The sequence below is a fragment of the Myotis lucifugus genome, unplaced genomic scaffold (assembly GCF_000147115.1).
Source record: "Myotis lucifugus unplaced genomic scaffold, Myoluc2.0 scaffold_156, whole genome shotgun sequence".
Taxonomy (NCBI): Eukaryota; Metazoa; Chordata; class Mammalia; order Chiroptera; family Vespertilionidae; genus Myotis; species Myotis lucifugus.
Window position 1 is genome coordinate 699378 of NW_005871204.1, and position 21808 is coordinate 721185.

General features: G+C 42.3%; 1 protein-coding gene across 1 annotated transcript in view; it reads right to left on the bottom strand.

The window, feature by feature from the left end:
- Nucleotides 1-20396, bottom strand: part of TBC1D15 (TBC1 domain family member 15) — a 65397-nt gene extending 45001 nt beyond the window's left edge. The window contains 4 exon segments of the mRNA XM_014461478.2: nt 1379-1453; nt 1897-1995; nt 20147-20348; nt 20350-20396. Of these exon segments, the coding sequence (XP_014316964.2) occupies nt 1379-1453; nt 1897-1995; nt 20147-20348; nt 20350-20396 (423 nt within the window).
- Between the last annotated feature and the right edge of the window lie 1412 nt (nt 20397-21808).

Consider the following 21808-nt stretch of genomic DNA (forward strand, 5'->3'; position numbering starts at 1 on the left):
TACACAAAGAATTAGAAAATAGGAAAGAAAGTATTAAAAATAATTACAGGACCAGTCCAGAAGGTCTAAAGAGTTTTTCCTAAGGAAAGAAAAGGAAAAATGGAGAGGAAATAACTCAAAAATATTTCCTAAGAAATAAAAGACACATTCCATATTAAATAGGCCCAACAAGTACTCAGCACAAAGAATAAAAACGACTACAAAGGCTCATTACCAGGACATCCTAAAAAAGATTCTAAAGAGGAAAAATACAAACAAAGGATAGGGGATTAGAATGCATTCAACCAAACATCAATAAAGAAAACTAGACAAACCTGGGATAACTTTCAAAAACATGTGGGAAAATTTCTATGCCAGCCAAGCTATCCAATCCAGAATAAGAATAAAAAAAAAATTTTTTTTTGTTCCCATGCACCTTTTTTTTCCCCTCAGGAAGCACTGGAACTTAGGAGTAAACCCAAAACAAGGCAGTAAACCAAAATAGGTAGATAACAGCATAGGATTTTTTTAAAAGGGGGGAGGGAATAAAATATGGGAAAGAGGCTAAAAGAATCCCCAGGATAACTGCTGCACAGAAAACCCAGAGGGCAACCAGTATAAAATGAAGCATGTGAGACTCTGGAAGAAATGTCTTTATGAAGATGAAATTAGAAGATCATGTATATGATTAAATACTTTGAGAAGAAATGTGGACAGCTGGGCCAGAGTTTCAAGGTGAAGTTGAAATAGAGGTAAGACAGAGCTAAATCTCTACCTACCATAGTGAGAAGTCAACACATGATACAAATGTTAAAGACAAATTATCATATAAACCCAATGATTCTACGCTTAGGTTTTCAAGAGAAAATATATGCTCACACAAAAACTTGTACATAAATGTTCATAGCAGCATTATTTATATTAGTCTAAAAGTTTAAAAAAAAATGTCCATCAAATAATGAAAAAACAAAATGTGGTGTATCTATAAATGCAGTATTATTCGGGGGGGAGGGAAGAAAATATCAATAGATACTATATTATGCATAAACCTTGAAACATTATGCTAAGCGAAAGAAGCCAGTCACAAAAGACCACACATTATATGGAAATGTCCACAACAGGCAAATTCAGAGACAAAGTAGATTAGTGGTTGCCAGGGACTGGAAGAAGAGGGAATTAAGGAGTGACCAATAAAAGGTTGTTTCTTTTTCGGGAGTGATGAAATGTTCTAAAATTAAATATTGGCAATGATTGCACAAAACTGTAAATTTACTAAAACCACTGAATTTTACACTTTAAAAGAGTGAGTTTTATGGTATATGAATTATATCTCAATAAAGCTGTTATTTTTTTTAAAATGGCCTAACTTTCCTGAGCCATTTATTTTTTTCTTAAATACCTTTCCAGCATAGAGAATACTCGAAGAATCTAAAGCATCATCCAATGGTCTCCAATCCACTATAACTTCAGCATCCTAAAGAAGAAAATTATGAACTACATTTACTATTCAGCAATATCTTACATTCTTAGTCATTATTACATTCTTACATTATTAATTCCATGAACCCAAAATAAAATTTTAACCTCTTAAATATTAGCACTTTAAATATGCAATATCATATATAAACTACTATCAGACAACCAATATAATGTAGATTTTAAAACTCTGCTCACATTTTATTATAAGAAATGTATTACTGCAACTTCTACATAATAAGTTTTTAAGTATTCCATGCCATTTTACTGACTTTCTAAAGTATTTTATTTCTAATATCATTTAATGTTAAATTTACAACTATTGTTTGATTACATAACTTTATCTTACACATGGAATCCAAACTTGCTGATAATGCCCCAAAGATTAGCCACTACCATGAACAATTAATTATTAAATAAAATCATTTACTGGAAACATACCTTCTCCAAAACACGTAATATTCCTGAAATCAAGCTGTCTTGGTCATTGCTCTTTCCACTAGATGAGTGAATATAGACACCTTCCTGTTCATATATAACCTAGAATAGCAAAAGTAAGATTAATCACACTATTTTTATTCAATACTATTTCAACATCAGTTTAAAAAAACTAAAGAGATGTTTTCCTATAATGTCTGAACCAAGTTTCTGGTTATTTCATACATAAATGTATTATGAGGAACAGACTATGATGAGAGAACCAAGATGGAGGTGTAGGTAAACACCAGTGCTTGTTGCTTCCTACAACCACATCAAAATTACAACAAAATACAGAACCCACCATCATTCAGAACTGACTGAAAGCTGGCTGAAAGGAAGTTCTACCACCACAGAAATAAAGAAGAAAGCACACTAAGACTAGTAGGAAGGGCAGAGGCATAAAATGGGCTGGTCCAACACCCATGTGTGACATTTTTTTAATCGGGAGGGATATCTCCAATACCTCCCCTGAGAAGCAGGGGGTTGCAGCCCCACACGAGACTCCCAGCCCAGGGTTCCAGAGCTTGGAAAAGAAGTCCCTGTAACTTCACTCTGTAAAAACCAGCAAGGATTGTGGCTGAGTGACATGGAAGCTGCTGAAGTCCCAGGTGTTCCACAAACTTATAAGGTCCTGCTTCCTCTGAGCTCCAGCACCAGGCAGCAGGTTTAGGGGAATCCAGGGACATACAGGGAGGAACTGGACTGTCTGGCATTGGGCAGAAACTCATGGGCAGCTTTCTCCCAGACAGGGATGCTGGCTGGGGTCACTGTTCCGGTGCTGGGACCTCCCCCATCACAGAGCTGACTGGCAGCCATATGTGAGTTTCTATAAGCATGGCCCATATTGTTTGTTCCACCCTGGTGATTCCCTGAGAACCCACCCCTGGCTTTTTCATATGAATGGCCTGTCCTGGCCCAGGCTTCAGATTTCCTAAAATCTCTCAAACAAGCAGCAGCTGGCATCAAACCTATCTATCAATAAAAGGCCCAAGACCCTACACTAGCACCCGTCTGCCTTGCTTCTACAGGGTGGCCTCACCTGGGCACTTCCTAGCCCAATACAAGTAGCAGTCATCTGTATATCTCACTGTAGTTCATGCCAGGTGGTCCCAGGCAGTGGCTGAGTTTGCACCTCCCCAGAGGCCCCAGAGCCAGTGCACCCAGTGGAGAGCTTCAGACCATAGCATATTACACCTCTACACATCCACAGCAACACACTCAAGGGGCAGTCTCAGTGAGCACCACTTAAGCAAGTCCTGCTGTATAGGGGTGTCACCTACATAGCAACTCTTCCATTGTAGACACAACTGGTCCTCACAGCCAACTGGCCTGGAAGTCAATTCCTCCCAGTGATGCCAGCAGCAATCAAGGCTCAAGTACAAGACTGTGCACACAGGCCACAAAGGGGCACACCTAGAGTGCCCAGATCAGGTGACCGGGGAGGTTGAGCCACTGGGCCCTACAGGACACCTACTACACAAGACGACTCTACCAATTCTAGGAGACATAACAGCTCTACCTAGAAACAAACTCAGGGAAGCAGCCAAAATGCAGAGAAAGAAAAAGAAGAGGAGGATTAAAAAATATGCGATCAATCAATGAACTGGTGTGTATATATGCATAACCCGTGGACAGACAATGGGGTGGTGAGAGCCTGGGGGTATGAGGGAATATGGAAGCCGACCAGAAGAGGTTAGTGGGAGGAAAAGAAGGACCTATGTAATACTTTCAATAATAAAGATTAAAAGACAAAAAATAATAAAATGGCAATAAATGCATATCAATAATTGAATCTAAAAATCGAAATAAACTACAGTGGGGCCTTGACTTACGAGTGTCCCGACTATCGAGTTTTTTCGAGATACGAGCCATCTCTCGGCCGATTTTTTGCTTTGAGTTGCAAGCTAAAATTCGGGTTACGTACGAGCCAGCTTCAGATACCCCACTGCTAGTTGGCGCAGCGAACATCACAGTTATTTGACATACGAGTAATTTGAGTTACGAGCTCCGTCACAGAACGAATTAAACTCGTAAGTCAAGGCCCCACTGTAATAAGAAAGCCAATAAACAAACTAAACTGAATAAAATAGAATCAGAGGCATGGAAACATGGAACAGACTGATGAATCTCAGAAGGAAGGTGTGAGGGGGTGTGTGGGAGGAGATTAAGCAAAGATCTTATACTCATACTAGAGGCCCAGCGCATGAAATTGTGCACGGGTGGGGTCTGGCCGGCCAGCCCTGATTGGGGATGATCGGGGCCTGGTCGGCCAGTGGGAGGGGCCGCAGGAGGTTGGCAGACCAGCCCGGCCCCCGATCGGGTGGGGGGACTGATCAGGGCCACAGTGCACTTCAAATCAAGCAGTTGTTCCAGTCGTTCCAGCATTCTAGTCTCTTGGCTTTTTTATATATAGATATGCATTATCTAAGGGCATAGACGATAGGGTGATGAAGGCCTGGGGTGGGCGGGGCAGGAACCGAGTGAAGGGGGACCATGGGGAGAGGGGACATCTGTAATAATCTCAAAAATGAAGATTTTGTTTTTAAAGACTATGATAAAAGTAAAAAAAAAAAAAATAGCACTTAGACTAAGAGTACTTCAAAGGAAGATAAACTGGAATTTGTTTTGCTCTACATGAAAAGTTTTGAATTTCATGATTATCACAATCTTCTCCATAAACAAATATAGGATAACTGCTGTGTATCAATATGCAAATTTCACTTAGATATGTTTTTAACAAATGTTATGCAAACTGAAAGTGGACCTGAAAATATTCAAGAGTAGGACTAGATGAAATATTATACTCAATGGACAAATACTAAAACCATTTCCCCTAAGAACAGGAACAAGAAAGGAATGTCCATTTTAACCACTCCTGTTCGACATAGTATTGAAAGTGCTAGCCACAGTGATCAGACAAGAAGAAATAAAAGGCATCCAAATTGGAAAAGAAGCAAAATATTCATTACTGGAAAATGACATATCGTACATAGAAAACCCTAAAGACTCCATCAAAAAACAATTAGATTTAATAAATGAATTTGGCAACGTAGCAGGATACAAAATTAACACCCAGAAACCTATGGAATTTTTGTACACCAATAATGAACCCACAGAAAGAGAAACTAAAAAAACAATCCCATTTACTACTGCACCAAAAAAATTCAGGTACCTAGGAATAAACTTAACTAAGGAGGTAAAATACCTGTACACAGAAAACTACAGGATGCTGAAAAAAGAGATAGAGGAAGACATAAACATATGGAAGAATATACCGTGTTCATGGATAGGCAGAATCAACATCATTAAAATGTCCATATTACCCAAAGCAACCTATAGATTTGATGCAATCCCCATTAAAATACCTACAGCATATTTCACAGACGTAGAACAAACTCTCCAAAAATGTATATGGTATAAAAAAAGACCCACCCTAGCTGGTTTGGCTCAGTGGATAGAGCATTGGCCTGCAGACTGAAGGGTCCTCGGTTCGATTCTGGCATGGGCACATGTCTGGGTTGCAGGCTCGATCCCCAGTAGGGTGTGTGCAGGAGGCAGCCAAGCAATGATTCTCATCATTGATGTTTCTCTCTCTCCCTCTTCCTCCCCCTCTCCCTGTCCCTGTCCCTCTCTCCCTCCCTGTCTCTCCCCCACGCTTCCTCTCTGAAATCAATAAAAATAATTTTTTTTAAAATGACAAATCTCTAGCCAGATTTAGAAGGAAAAAACAAGAAACACAAATTACCAATATTAGGAATTAGAGCATAAACATCACTATTGATTTACACATATAAAAAAGATACTGCCCGGCAAGCATGGCTCAGTGGTTGAGCATTGACCCATGAACCAGGAGGTCTCGGTTCGATTCCCAGTCAAGGCACATGCCCGGGTTTCGGGCTCAATCCCCAGTGTGGGATGTGCAGGAAGCAACTGATCAATGATTCTCTCTTATCATTGATGTTTCTGTCCTTCCCTCTCTCTTCCTCTGTGAAATCAATAAAAATATTTTTTAAAAAGACACTAAAAAAATAAACAATTTAGACTAATAAATTTGACAACTTAGACAAAACAGTTAAGAGCCACAGCTACCCAAGCCTGCTCAAGATAAAAAAAGAAAACCTTAGTGGCCCATTATCAATTAAGGAAATTGAATTTGTCATTAAAACCTTTCCACAAAGAAAATTCCCAGCAGATAGTTCTACTGATGAGTTTTGCCACATATTTAAGAAAGAAGTAATAACAATCCAACATAAACTCTCCCAGAAAACTGAAGAGAAAGAATATTTCCCAATTTATTCTATGAAGGCAACATTACCCTAAGACCAAACTCAGACAAAAATATTGTAAGAAAATAAAACTATAGACCAATATCTCATGAACTTAGACACTAAAAATTTAAACAAAAATTTAACAAGATGAATCCAATATGTAAACAGAAAAATACTTCATGACCAAAGGGGGCTTACCCTACTTGGGGTTGGTTTAATATTCAAAAATCAATCACTGTAATTCATCATTGTGAAAAGAAACTTAAAAACAAAAAAATGTGATCATCTTAAAGGACACAGAAAAAGCATTCGACAAAATCTAACATCCATTTCTGACAAAAACTCTCAGTAAATTAAGAATCGGAGAAAATGTCTTCAGCCATATAAAAAAGCATCTATGAAACACTACAGCTGACATCATATACTTAAAAGACTGAATGCTTTCTCCTAAGATGAGGAACAAGATAAGTATGTTCACTCTTACCACTTCTATTCAATACTATACTACTTGGTTTTCGATACTGCAATAAAGAAAAATAAATAAGTAAAAGGCATCTAGATTGGAGAGGAGGAAGTAAAACAACTTATTGGCAGATGACATGATTGCTTATGTAGAAAAATTCAATGAAATCAACATAAAACTACTATAACTGACTTTATTTAGCTAGCATCCAAGACTCAGGATCAACATACAACAATCAATTACTATATTTTTATAAATACCAATGAACAATCAAAGTGGGATTTTCAAATATAGCATTTAAATAACATCAAAAATATGAAATACTCAGGTATAATAAATCTGACAGATGTTCAAGACTTCTAAACTGAAAATTTTAAAACACCTGAGAGAAATGAAAGACAAACCTAAATTAAATAAGAAATTTAAATAAGAGAAAACCAGCCCTAACTGATTTGGCTCAGTGAAGAGAGTATCATTGGCCTCCCAACTGAAGGGTCCCAGTTTCCATTCCGGTCAAGGGCAAATGACTGGGTTGCAGGCTCAATCGCCAATGGGAGGCATGCAGGAGGCAGTTGATGAATGATTCTCATAATTGATATTTCTATCTTTCTCTCCCTCTTCCTTCCTTTCTGAAATCAATAAAAATAAAAAATAAAAAAACATGAATTTAGTTTTAAAAAAAGAAATATACCATGTTCATGGCTCAGACAAATTGATATGGTTAAGACGTCCATTCTTTCCAAATTAATCTCTAGATTAACTGCAATGTCAATCAAAATCCCAGCAAGCTCTTTTGAAGACAATAACGAAAGCTGACTCCTTCTCTATACAGCATATTGGGAGTAAGTATGATGTATCCAGGTGGAAATATGATTAGGGGTTGGAAGACAGACAGGGAAAGAAGAAGTCAGAAATAGACACTGAGAGAGTTACTGGCTGGCTGGCTGCAAATACTGACTCTCCAATAGTGATAGAATAAAAAAGTGGGGGATATCTCTGGAAGATTCAAGAGATAGGGGGCAACTCTTCTATGGTTTTGACTTGCCCAGCAGAGTTCCACATACACACGTGTACACGCCTATGTTTGCATGCACACACATATACACATAACTGACTGCCCTCCCTGGAAGCACAGAAGAAGAAGCCGCCGCCCACCTTTGGTCTAGACGCCAGCGCCTGTGGCTGGCTGCAGCCCAGGAGACGGACAAGCCACCCGCCTGAGGTCCCAGGCTGCAGCCACCCGGAGAAGCTGCTAGCCCTGTGGTCCAGGGTGCCAGCGCCTGTGGCCAGGGAAATAGGTTCCCTCTTCTCCTACTGCAGTCATTACTTCAATATTCCCCTTCTGAATTTCTCTCCTGTGCTGCAACCCAACTCCACTTTTCATCGGAAGGATACGGAACAGAGAGAGCAGTGTTAAAAGCTTACATTTTAAGCCGGTAAGGTTGGTACTTATATAAATGGAAAACTAGAGTCCTTAAGGTAACAAAGGCTACAAAAGACAGGGACAGCGCATGACCTATTATATCCAGCAATCCATATGGAGACTGAAAACTTTGCAATGACGACAATTAGTGAAGACATGAATCAACTAAAATAGTTGACAGGGACAATTCTTCCATCTTTGAAAATATCTACATCAAATCTGTTTAAATAGATTTTCATCTGCATAATATAACACATTCTGACAAGACCACCACCTCCACCAATGTGGTCAGTGTTGTGCCGATAAATGTTTAATAACTGAGGGACCTCCCCCGCCCGCCCCCCCCCCCCCAGTGCACAAATTTTTGTGCACCAGGCTACTAGTCTATATTCTATATATATAAAAGGCTAAGTGTCCATCCAACCGGTAGATATGATGCACACTGACCACCAGGGGGCAGACAGTCAACGCAGGATCTGCCATGATGCACACTGGCCATTTACAGACCTGGCGCTGACAAACCAACACTCAGCTTCCCCCAAGTGGGACACAGGCCCTGCCACCACCCCAGATTCACCCCACCAAATCACAGCCAAGACCCCATGGCACAAAATGCAGCCCACAGCCCAGCCCAAAACAGTTGCTGTGGCGCCAGATGACATCACATAGCAACGCCCAGCTTCCTCTCCCTAGCAACTAGCCTCCTTGGAGTTTCTTCAGCCCAGGAATACGACTTGCTTTATAGCAGTGGTTCTCAACCTTCCTAATGCCTCAACCCTTTAATAGTTCCTCATGTTGTGGTGACTCCCAACCATAAAATTATTTTCATTGCTACTTCATAACTGTAATTTAGCTACTGTTATGAATCATAATGTAAATATCTGATATGTAGGATGTATTTTCATTGTTACAAATTGAACATAATTAAAGCATAGTGATTAATTACAAAAACAATATGTAATTATATATGTGTTTTCCGATGGTCTTAGGCAACCCCTGTGAAAGGGTCGTTCGACCCCCAAAGGGGTCATGACCCACAGGTTGAGAACCACTGCTTTGTAGCCAGGTGGAAATATTTTACACTTTAACCAAATGTTTGTGAAATGTTTTCAAGTGCCTCATCTCATTTGATTCTCACAGAAGTCCTGGACTAGGTAGACAGGAAACTCGGTAGAATCCTATTTTCTTTTCATTAGGCAGAAAACAGAGATTCAGAAAGTTTAGAAACTGACCTGACTGAAAAGAAGTAAGAAATAGTGGACCTTGAAAATGATTTCAGGTTTTCTCACTGCTCAGAATATAGTCAAACACTGCTGCAGTTAAACATTTTACCCTTTGTTCTCCCTGCGTGATCTACAATAATAATCTGCTTCATGTTGATATTTACTGCTGTGTTGCTAACAATTACCTGAAAGAGAAGTTGGGGTGCTTCACTGGGCTGGAAAAAGTTTATCTAAATCAGAAAGCAGGTCTAATCAAGCGAGTTTATTCTATATATATAAAAGGCTAAGTTGACTCGCGCATGCGCAATATATATAAAGCTCTTGCTGGTGCCAATCAAACACATCAATCTGTCATTGTCGATTATGAATTTGGTTGACACTTCTATTATAGAGAAAGGGTGAATAGTGATATTAAAATATTTCTTCTAATTAATTTCCTTTCAATGTGCACGAATGCATGCACCGGGCCACTAGTATCTAATAAAGGGCTTGTATCCAAAACATAAAAAGAACTCTCAAAAATCATTAACAAGCAAATGAACAACAGTTTAAAATAAAATGGGCAATAGAACAGACACTCTACCCAAGATACAGGAACGGCATGTAGTAATCACATGAAAAGATGCTAAACATTATTAGTTATTAGGGAAATGCAAATTGAAACCCTATGCGTCTTACCTGACATTCCCCACCCAATATATACAAACTTCCTGCCTTGGCCCACTCTGAACTCACCTCTTCCCTCAAAGCCTTGTGCCTTTTCGGTGTGCACTGTGTTCGGTGTACCTAGAACACCCTTTTACAATTTGTTTCTGCAAATAACTTTTACTAAATCCTGCAAAAGAGCACAAGCAATAGCCTCTCCAAATTCTTCCAGCAACCCCCATTCCACCTAATCTGATTTAGAAGTTTCTTTATTCATACACTCAAGTTTACTGAGATCCAACTAGTTGCTAGGAAATAAAAGGTGTTGGTGGAAAACACACACACACTGAAAAAAGTGTCTGACTAAACTGGTGATGTCATATAAACCAGTAACTCTATGGTCATAGCAGAATGTCAATTTCATTTATTTCTTTGATAAATATTTAGCATATACCTACAATATGCCCGGCATAAAGTAAGCTTAGAAAGTATAAATAAGGAGACCAAGATGGCGGCATAGGTAAACACCAGAGATTGCTGCCGCAAACAACCACTTCAAAAATACAACTAAAAGACGGAACGGACATCACCCAGAACCACAGGAAGGCTGGCTGAGGAGAGACTCTTCAACTAGAAGGAAAGACAACAGCATACCGAGGCTCAGAGGAGGCGCAGTGTGGAAAATATAAAGGTGCGGAGGTGCGCGCACAAAGTGGGCTGGTGGCTGAGGGCGCGGTTGTCGTTTTCAATCAGGAAGGAGTCTCAGACTCTGAGCTCCAGATCCGGGCAAGTCTCTAGGGACTCAGGCTCAAACAGGAGAAGCGGGATTGTCTGGCATCAGTTGGAACGTGAGGGCAGCTTTCTCTCCGAGGTTTGCAGCGGTTGCTGGGGTTCTGAGAAGCAGAGCCCCTGGGAACGGGACTGAGAGCAGCCATAACTGCTCCCTCCGCCCGCCCTGTTGATCCCGCCCCGCCCAAGCCCTGAGCAGAGCCATTTGCCGGATCGCCTCAGGCAAAGGCTAGATTAGCACCTCTCCAGAGGACAGAAGTTTTCCCACTGCAGACACAGCTGATTCTCACAGCCAGTCGGCCTGGTGGTCAAATCCCTCTAGTATTAACTACAACAATCAAGGCTTAACTAGAACAAGACTGCGCACAAAGACCACAAAGGGGTGCACCAAGAAAGCATAAAAAATGCAGAGACAAAAAAACATGACAGAAATGGAGGATATAGAGCTAAAAAACTAAATTTTGAGGGCTTGCAATAATGTGCTAGAAGCTGCCAATAAACTTGATGAGAGCCTCACGAAATCTAATGAGACCCTCAATGCTATGATAAAGAACCAACTAGAAATTAAGCATACACTGACTGAAATAAAGAATATTATACAGACACCCAATAGCAGACCAGAGGAGCGCAAGAATCAAGTCAAAGATTTGAAATGCGAAGAAGCAAAAAACACCCAACCGGAAAAGCAAAATGAAAAAAGAATCCGAAAATACGAAGATAGTGTAAGGAGCCTCTGGGACAGCTTCAAGCGTACAAACATCAGAATTATAGGGGTGCCAGAAGATGAGACACAGCAAGATATTGAAAACCTATTTGAAGAAATAATGGCAGAAGACTTCCCCCACCTGGTGAAAGAAATGGACTTACAGGTCCAAGAAGCGCAGAGAACCCCAAACAAAAGGAATCCAAAGAGGACCACACCAAGACACATCGTAATTAAAATGCCAAGAGCAAAAGACAAAGAGAGAATCTTAAAAGCAGCAAGAGAAAGAGACTCAATTACCTACAAGGGAATACCCATATGACTGTCAGCTGATTTCTCAACAGAAACTTTGCAGGCCAGAAGGGAATGGCAAGAAATATTCAAAGTGATGAATACCAAGAACCTACAACCAAGATTACTTTATCCAGCAAAGCTATCATTCAGAAGTGAAGGTCAGATAAAGAGCTTCACAGATAAGGAAAAGCTAAAGGAGTTCATCACCACTAAACCAGTATTATACGAAATGCTGAACGATATCCTTTAAGAAGAGGAAGAAGAAAAAGGTAAAGATACAAATTGTGAACAACAAACATGCATCTATCAACAAGTGAATCTAAGAATCAAGTGAATAAATAATCTGATATACAGAATGAACTGGTGATTATAATGAATCAGGGACATAGAAAGGGAATGGACTGACTATTCTTGGGGGGGAAAGGGGTGTGGGAGATGCGGGAAGAGACTGAACAAAAATCGTGCACCTATGGATGAGGACAGTGGGTGGGGAGTGAGGGCGGAGGGTGGGGCGGGAACTGGGAGGAGGGGAGTTATGGGGGGGAAAAAAAGAGGAACAAATGTAATCTGAACAATAAAGATTTAATAAAAAAAAAGAAAGTATAAATAAGATTCAGTCATTGCCTTCATAGCACTTACAATCTAATTAGAGATTAGGACAGAAAACAAGTAATCACAGCATATAAGAGAAGTATAAATAAGCTACCACAAATAAATGATAAATAACCTAGACTTAGGAGGCTCAGGCAGGATAAGAAATAAGGAAGACTTAACCAGAGTGACATATAAACTGAGACCTGAAGAATGGCAACTTTAACTAGAAGAGGATATATGTTCTATACAAAGAGCAGAAATTCAGAGCATGGCTATAACCCAGATCAGATAGTAGAAGCTAGTGTTGAGAGACAAGAGTAGAGATCAGATCATAAAGGGTTTTATAAGCCATTCTCAAGAATTAGGGAGTTTGTAATTTATCCAGAAGATAATCTTTGCCACTAAAGAGTCATTAGACTCTTGGGAATGCCATAGTCAGACTTGCCTTTTTCTAACACTCTGGCTGCAAAACCAAGAATAAACAGCTGCAGTAATCCAGGGAGGGAGAGACTCATGGTGGCTTGAACTAAGGCAGCAGCAGTGGGGATGAGGAAAGGCAGATGACCTAGAAAGTTATTTAAAAAGGTAAAATGTTAGGACTACATGACTGATCAGATGTGGGAGGTGAAGGGGAAAAGAGTCAAGAACAAAACTGAGTATATGAGGTTACTCATTGAGATAAGTAGGGTATACAGAAGTAAATGATGAGTGTTCTTTAGGACATGTTAATCAGTAATGACTGTGGAACTGAAGAAATGTAGAACATAGGATGATTTTAAAGGTAACAAACCACAGAAATTCTGGTGAGATATTGAGGATGGTACAATTCTCAATGAAGGGCAGGGTGCAGAACTAGTATTGCTTTTTAAGGACATTAGCGTGCCAAACAATATCAAACAGGAGGGCAGAAATAATTTAGCAGTCTGGAGAGCTATAACAAGCACTAAGTGAATAACTTATCTTATACCAACAACTCTACATACATTACTAGGGGCCCAGTGCATGAATTCGTGCACCTTGAAAGGAACTGTGGGCCACAAGACTGTGGTGAGCGAGCACAGGGGTGGGTCTCAGCCCATCCTCCGCACCCCCACCTGGCCCTTCCCACCGAGGCCCCTGGTCCCATCTGCCGGCAGCCCCGCTCCCATCACTGCCACTGCTCCAGGTACTGATGGCACCGGCCTCGTTCACACCAGCTGATGGCGCCAAGCAATCAGGACCAGCAGCGGGTGCAAGTGGCAGCTCTGGAGCCAGTAGTAGGTGCGAGTGGGTGCGAGTGGGGCCAGCAGCAGGTGCGAGCACCTGGTAGGACCGCGGCACACGGGAGCAAAGAATTTTCAATAACCACCAGAGGCTTGCCCCAATGGCAGCGACTGGTGCCTGCCTTGGTCTGGCACCCTGCTCACCTGCTCCACCATCCTGCTGCAGCCGACGCCCACCATGTTCTGCGCTCTGCCACCTGCTGCCAACACATGCCATGGTCCACGTGCGCCCCCTGGTGGTCAGTGCACATCATAGCGACCAGTTGTTCAGTTGTTCCGCTGTTCGGTCTATTTGCATATTAGGATTTTATATATATAGACTAGAGGCCCGATGCACAAAAATTTGTGCACTCGGGGGTAGGGGGTCCCTCAGCCCGGCCTGTGCCCTTTCGCAGTCTGGGACCCCTCGGGGGTGACCACTTGCTGGCTTAGGCCTGCTCCCCGGGGGATTGGGCCAGGATGGCAATCAGACATCCCTCTGGCAGCCCGGCAGCCCTCGGGGGATGTCCACTTGCCAGCGGGACGCAGACCTAAGCTGCAGTCAGACATCCTTAGTGCTGCTGAGGAGGCAGGAGAGGCTCCCACCACCACTGCTGTACTGGCAGCCATCAGCCTGGCTTGTGGCTGAGCAGAGCTCCCCATGTAAGAGCGCCCTGACCACCAGCGGGCAGCTCCTGCATTGAGCATCTGCCCCATGGTGGTCAGTGTGTGTCATAGTGACTAGTCATTCCCAGTCCTTCTGCTGTTAGGGTCAGTTTGCATATTACCCTTTTAATATATAGGATAGAGGCCTGCTGCACGGGTGGAGGCCAGCTGGTTTGCCCTGAAGGGTGTCCCAGATCAGGGTGGGGGTCCCGCTTGGGTGCCTGGCCAGGCTGGATGAGGGGATGATGGCTGTTTGCAGCTGGTCACACCCCCTTCAGGGTGGGGGTCCCCACTGGGGTGCCTGGCCAGTCTGGGTGAGGGGCTGAGGGCCGTTTTCAGGCTGACGGGTGACTGAAGCTCCCAACCTCTCCTTTTTTTCTTTTTCTTTTTTTTTATTCTGGGATTTATTTACCTTCTACGGCTGTCACTGGAACTGAGAGCCGGCTTTAGCTTTGAGGCCCGGCTCCAGCTCTGAGGCTGCGGCTGGCTGAAAGCAGGTATCTGGGTTTATTTAGATTCTATAATTGAAACATTGTTTCCATCACTGCCGCTCTAAGCTCTGAGGCCGAAGCTGGCTGAAAGCAGGTATCTGGAGCTTGTTTAGCTTCTATAATTGCAACTTTGTTGCTTAGAGTGTAGCTTAGAGCAGGGCGAGGCAGGCGGGGAACGTTGGCTTCCTCCGTCACTGGAGCAAGCAAGTCTCCTGTTCACTTCAGCTGCCTGGCTGCCGGCCGCCATCTTGGTTGGCAGTTAATTTGCATATCGCCCTGATTAGCCAATGGGAAGGGTATCGAGGTTATTCATAAGAATTTCCTTCCACAAAAAAGTGAAAATGAAAAGGTTGCATTATAATTTTGCATTTAGTCCCAGCAGCTATGTCCATTCAAAGGAAAGCCTTGACATTTGAACTCTTTGTCAAAAAGCCATGTTTTTTATTAATTCATATATTGAAGTAACTTGTTAAAATTGCAAACCACTGTACTGTCAAGAATGAGAATCTGTGTTTAGCCATTCTTGTATCCAAAGAACTCAACACACAGAGGTACTCAAATGTTTGTTAAACTAAAGAATGCCCCCCCCCCAAAAAAAGTCATACTCATATTGTATCCTATACCAGCAAGGTACTACCATGTTACAAGATCTATTCTAGGAAAAGAAATAATCTCTGGGAAAACCTACTAAGTACCAAGAATATCCTTTATCTTTCTTAAGCACAAGTGTTTCACACACTATAAGCATATCTAAAAGAAATTGGAAGGGGCCAAATTTAAGCTACAAAATAAATTCTTACTCAGTATGCCACCAAAACAAATTCTAAGAAAAAATAACTATTGATTTCCCATTTGTTTCAAGTTATTTTCAATAGAAACAAATTCTAATACAAACCACAGTAAAAAAAAACACAGACTAGAGTGAAATGTAAGGGTATAAAAATATAGGACTTTTTAACTTCAAGACAAGAGTGCTATCATTAATGAGCCCATCTCTCACTCTAGTTCTCCCTCATTTTCTCTACCTTCTTGTAGGTTCCTCTTCACTGACTACCTATGTGCCAGATCTATGCTAGATGCAAGTGAAATACTGCAGGCCCTGCACTCAAGATGTCTACAGGTCTTCAGATTACAAAAATTCGCAATACAAATATTTAGTCTACAGGCCTTCAGAATACAAATATTCACTAAAAACACAGCAACTTCAAGGACTTTAAAATCATATTACATTTCTTATTCAGACATGGTAAAGGGGTGGTTGTTAGCTAATGTGTTACTTCTGAAGAACTGAAGTGTATAAGCTCCAAGGTAAAGGGCTATTTAATGTATCCCCAATGCCTAATATAGTGACTGGAACAAATTAGGTGCTTAATAAATATTTGTTTAAAAATGAAAGTAAACTGTAACCATCAAAGGCATTGGGCTTAAGGACAAAATCTATTTTAAGCTATCTCCTTTCTCCTACCTTCTCTGTAAATTCAACTCATTCCACTAATTCAACTCTGTTCACCTGTAAGAACAGAAGCAGAATGGCCTTTACAGACTTGTCCCCATATCTTCCCTCATTATTAATAGGATGTCACACCTTCCACTTGGTTAACAGAAAATATATGGCTCTGCACATACATAGCAACAAAGAATAGCTGAACTCCAAAAATTAGGGTTTATTATCAAACTCAAACCCACTTTCAAAAGCTCAGCTAAGAAAAACAATATATAAAACAATCCATACACTCATGATGCCAAAAAAAAACCTACCCTTGAATTTAGTCAAATCATCTGAGAATTGAAAACATCAAACTAGTATCCTGTATTCACTGAGCTACTGAACTACCCATCAGCAAAAAAACCAACAGCATACTAAGGGGCAATACAGGGACTGAAGTGTCCGGGTTCAATTCTGATCAAGGGCATATGCCTGGGTTATGGGCTCAGTCCCCAGTGGAGGGCATGCAGGAAGCAGCGAGTCAATGATTCTCTCTCATCATTGATGTTTCTCTCTCTCTCTCTCCCTCCCTCCCTCCCTCTCCCTCCCTCTCCCTCTCCCTTCCTCTCTAAAATCAATAAAAATATATTAGAAAAAGAATGAAATTCAGACATACTAAAACCATATTCTTAATCTTTAAAATTCCACCATATCTAACCAATGACTTGCAGGGAAATTAAGATGATAAATAACACCTACACAGCATTTACTATGTGCCAGGCTGTCTAGTATATCTTCTTATTAATGCTAACAATCCCATAAAGTAGATACTATTGTCATCCCCATATTACAGGTGAGGAGACTGAAGCACAGATGTTAAGTAATTTGACTGAAGTCACTAGTAAGTGTGAAAACAGTTTTTGAAACTAGCTTGGCTCTAAAGTCAAGCTCTTACCTGTTATCTTACACTGCTTCTCCATATGACACAGATTAACTTCCTGCATCCATCACTTCCTACATTCAAAGTTCAAAGCAAGCAAAGTACTATACTCATTAGAAAAGTTACTCTACATCCCAGAGCTCAACACTGAGAGATTCTATTTCAGTAGAGTGGGGTTGTGGCCCAGTATCTGTACTTTTTTTTAAAATATGTTTTTATTGATTTTAGGAAGAGAGAAACATCAATAGGCTGCCTCCTGCATGCCCCTTACTGGAGATCAAGCCTACAACCTGGGGGCTTGTGCCCTGAACAGGAATCAAACCAGTGACCTCTTGGTTCACAGGTTGATTGATACTCAACCACTGAGCAACACCAGCTGGGCAGCATCTGTATTTTTTAAAGGTACCACATGTGATTCTTGTGAACACTGGTTAACATCCCCTGCCCTAGGTTTCTAAAATAGGGCTTAGCTGAACATTTTTATAGGGAGGGATGGTTGGAGTAGGTAAATAGAGACACACACACTCTCTGTCAAGTATATGTATATACTAGAGGCCCGGTGCATAAATTCCTGCACGGGTGGGGTCTGGTTGACCCATCCCAATCGGAGCAATTGGGGGAGGGGCCGGTTGGGGGGAGGGGCCGCAGGCGGTTGGCCGGCCAGCCCCTCCTCCTGGTCGAACTCTTGGTTGAACTCCTGGTGGAGGGGCCAATTTGTATATTAGACTTTTATTATATAGGATATTTTTCCCCCAAGTCCCCTTTCCAGAAAGGTAATGTGGGTTTTTATGCCTTGAGTACTATTTTAATGGTGACAGTAACAAAACAAAAAAGATATTTTGTTTGTTTCTTAAAGCAAGATTGGATCAGATTTGTGCATTAGAAAAATAACTCGTGGTGGTGTGGAGAGGTGACTGTGGGCAGAGAGACTGCAGACAAGGAGAAAAAAAAATTAGCTAAGAACTCCTAACTACAGGCAAACGAAAGGCCTGAATGAACTAAACACTGAGAACGAAGAGGATGCAGCAAATTTAAGAAACATCATTACGGTTAAGTGGCTAGGACATGGTTATTGATTAAACACTGTTATAGAAATGGACATCTCCAAGTTTGTTTTACATGCACCCAGGTGAATGATGCTGCCATGAAACTAAATCTAAACTGAGAGAATAAGTTAATGTTGTGGATCATGATAGTATTATTTGGAAGAGGGGCAGCTTTTGGCATGAAAATATAGTTTATAGAAGTGATGGGAATGGGTGTGAATATGCAATGAGAACAAATGAGGTGATAGAGTTATGAAATAAAAGACTAATTTTAAGTCAGATTAGGAAAGATGAGTGGCTAGGGAGGCAGTTCGATTAATAGTTGTACTTCAGTTTCATCTACCTTCCCAACCTTTATTTACTTTCCTTTTGCCATTTTCCCGCTAGTTTATTTTACATAACTATATTAATTTTATATTTGAGAATAGCCTGGGAGGCAGGGTGAAAAAGGTCTTACATTTCACAGCTGTTTCATCATCTCAAGGGTTCAAAATCGATCCACACCTGAAAGAGGAAATTCTCCCTCTTGAAAAGTCTTAGACTGAATCAGTCAAGATGGAAAATCAAATGGGATAACCTTCATATACAGGGCTTTACAGTTGTGAAGAATAAGTGAAACAGCTTATTCTTGTATTTTTACTTATTAATTGTATTATTTTCCAAATGAACAACTATAAAACTACTTTTGCCCCATTCTGTATGTAGTGAGTCAAGTAGATCAGCACCCACCCTGAAGACAAAAACTGACAATGACAAGACAACCAAAGAGCGTGAATAATCCCAAATTGATGACCAACCTATCGTTTAAAAAGCCAGTATGCAGAATATGTCATTTTTAATGCTTTTGTTATTTCATGTAATCCTAGCGACTCCAACACAAAAAATAATGACTGACATCACCTCCACTTTAGAGATAAACAATATGAAGGACAGAGAAGTCATGCTTGCCCAATTCCGCAAGGTCACATTTCAGATTATCAGTAAAACCACGACCACAGATTATTATTCCGCCACGTAGTCTAGTAATCCATACACCAAACCACACACGCTGCCAAATCATTCAAAATGGGGTGGGGAGGGCACAGCATAGGGGAACAGAGGAAGAACAGAGGAAGCTGTCTACAGGTAAATAGTCCTTAGGGTGGGATGAGTCATCACCAGACCCAACTGCTTACAAAATACTCGCGCCACGGGAAACGCCGCCAGGGCTAGGTCGTGACAGCCCTAAACAACAAGCTCACTTGAAGAAGCCGGGCGTGCTTTCGCAGCGTCAACAGGCACTACAGAATGAATCTCGGCACCCAATCCTCCTTCCTAACGAACTAGGCGGGGATCCCTGACCGCCCCCTTAGGAAAGCACCAAAGATACGTCCAGAGTGACAGCAGCAAGGAGACGTCTAGGGAACAAAAACCTTACCGAACCACTTCGCAGGCGAGCGTGGGACGGAAGCACGCCCTTTCGCTCCCAAGCACCGACCAGCTCAGCAGTCGGGTAAAATGGATCTACTACACTCTCTTCTGTGCGCGACGGCGGCGCGGCACCTGTTTCTGGCTCCGCTCTAAGGGCCTTCGCCGAGAGGGAAGCAGAGGAAGGCAGGGGCAAACGCGATGAAGGCCTCCAAGAGAGGAAGCCGCAGGAGTCAAAAGAGCAAACATGGAGAGCTAAAAAAAGGGAGCCAGAAAAAATAAAGGAACTGGGCAACCAACTGTCCCTAAGCGAAAGTAATACAAAGATCAGGCCCCCCGCCCCGGGGCGGAACGGACCGCCGCAGTGCCGAGGCCTAGCTGGCCTCGGAGCGGGAACCGGGCGTCTCAATCCCCGACTGAGCCGGCATTCTCGAGAAAACAGCTGACACCGCCAAGTCCTCTCCTCCCACACCCGCCACGGGCTGTTCCTGGTCCAGACAAGCCCCCGCTTCCCTCCCCGGCCGGCCTCCAAGCACCAAAGGCGTCCCCCGTTACAGAAAAGGGCGAGGCGTTTCCCTTGGCCGTTACTTACCTTCCCGCTCACTACGCCCGCCACCGCCATGTTTCCTGCGCGGGCCTGTGATGACGTAGCAGCGCCCCACGTGTCTCTCGGCCTCACAACAACATCCGGCAAAACTAGGCTGATTTCCGGGAGGGGAAGGGGCGGGAAGTAGACGGAACGGCGCGGCGTGAAGGGGCGGGGCGGGAGGACCGTCTGACGCATGCGCGGTGAGTAGGGCGCGGAGGCAGCTAGGGTGGAGTCTCTGGTGCACACTGCGCATGTGCCTGTGTATTTTTCTGAGAGGGAACTGAGTAGACGTGGTTTTGCCTCGGGGTTTGCGGAGGAGTGAGACTCAGCCAATCGCCTGCCAATTCAGTTCGGTGAGAACACCACTTTGGGAACCAGCAAACCAGTCCTGGCTTTGTGGCTAGAGGCAAGTCACTTCCTCCTTCCGCTTCAGCCTCAGTTTCTCACCTGTAACACTGAGATGCTAGAGCTGTGTGAAGATTAAAGGAATCCTAGCCCTCTATCTGAGGCACACACAGTGCCTTTCCCCTCTGTATGTGAAGTGTCCGGATTTCAGTTTGGTCACTGCCGCTCACACTTGACGTTGAGCAGGTGTTTTGCTAAGAACTTCAGTAACAGCCCTGACCGGTTTGGCTCAGTGCGGACTGAAGGATCCCAGGGTCGATTCCGGCCAAAGGCATGTACCTGGGTACCCCCGTAGGGGGTGTGCAGGAGGCCGCTGATCGATGTTTCTCTCTCATGGATGTTTCTAACTCTCTATCCCTCTCCCTTCCTCTCTGTAAAAAATCAATAAAATATATTTTTTTTAAAAAAGAACTTCAGTAACATACCACACCCTCACTGTTCTAGAGTCCAACGTTCATAGCTCATAGATTCTACATAGTTACTTAATAACTGTGTGACTTGAAACAAGTTTCTGAATTCAACCAAGCTTCGGTATGTAAAAGGAGAATGACCCATGGAGTGGTTGTAGGAATCTCCTGGGACAATGCATGTGTGGTAAGATGGTTTTTCAAGATAGTAAGATTTTAGTTTTCTTCTCCGTGCTATAAAAGAACGCTAGGGAATGATTGGAAACTCCCCTGATGGCTCTGGCACAAGATGTGGGACTTCCCTTGCCCCAGAGCATAGTAAAAGGGCCTTTTGTACCCAAACACCTGTGTTCGTTGAGATACTTCTCTCTTCACACAATGGAGAAAGGTTAGAGGCTTTTTGAGGTTGGTTGGGTAAGTGGCAACCAATGGGAATAACAGAAAAGGTGGGTTTCAGGTTCTGTGCCTAAGAGGAACCTAATGGGTGAGGGAGGTGGCAAGACCTTACATGAGAATGGATGTGTAGGACCGTTAGGGAGGCTGCACAGTGGGCCTCAGAGATTCTATTCATGGCCAACACCCAGGCCCAAGCTTGGCACTGACTGAATCAGCAAAGCAGCTCATCTGTAAGGGATAAGTGAGCTGGGGAAATGAGCATGTTAATAGTAACCAACATCGAGTGAAGACTTGAGGACCTTCCCCAAATGTACTGGACTAAGACCCCTTGACCTTCATACAATCCTGGGTGTGGTTTGTAGGCCTCTTATAGTGATCCAGATAAAATTTTCCACCAGCTCAGAGTAATGGGGTATGATTAGAGGAAAAAACAATTTTTTTAAAATATATTTTTATT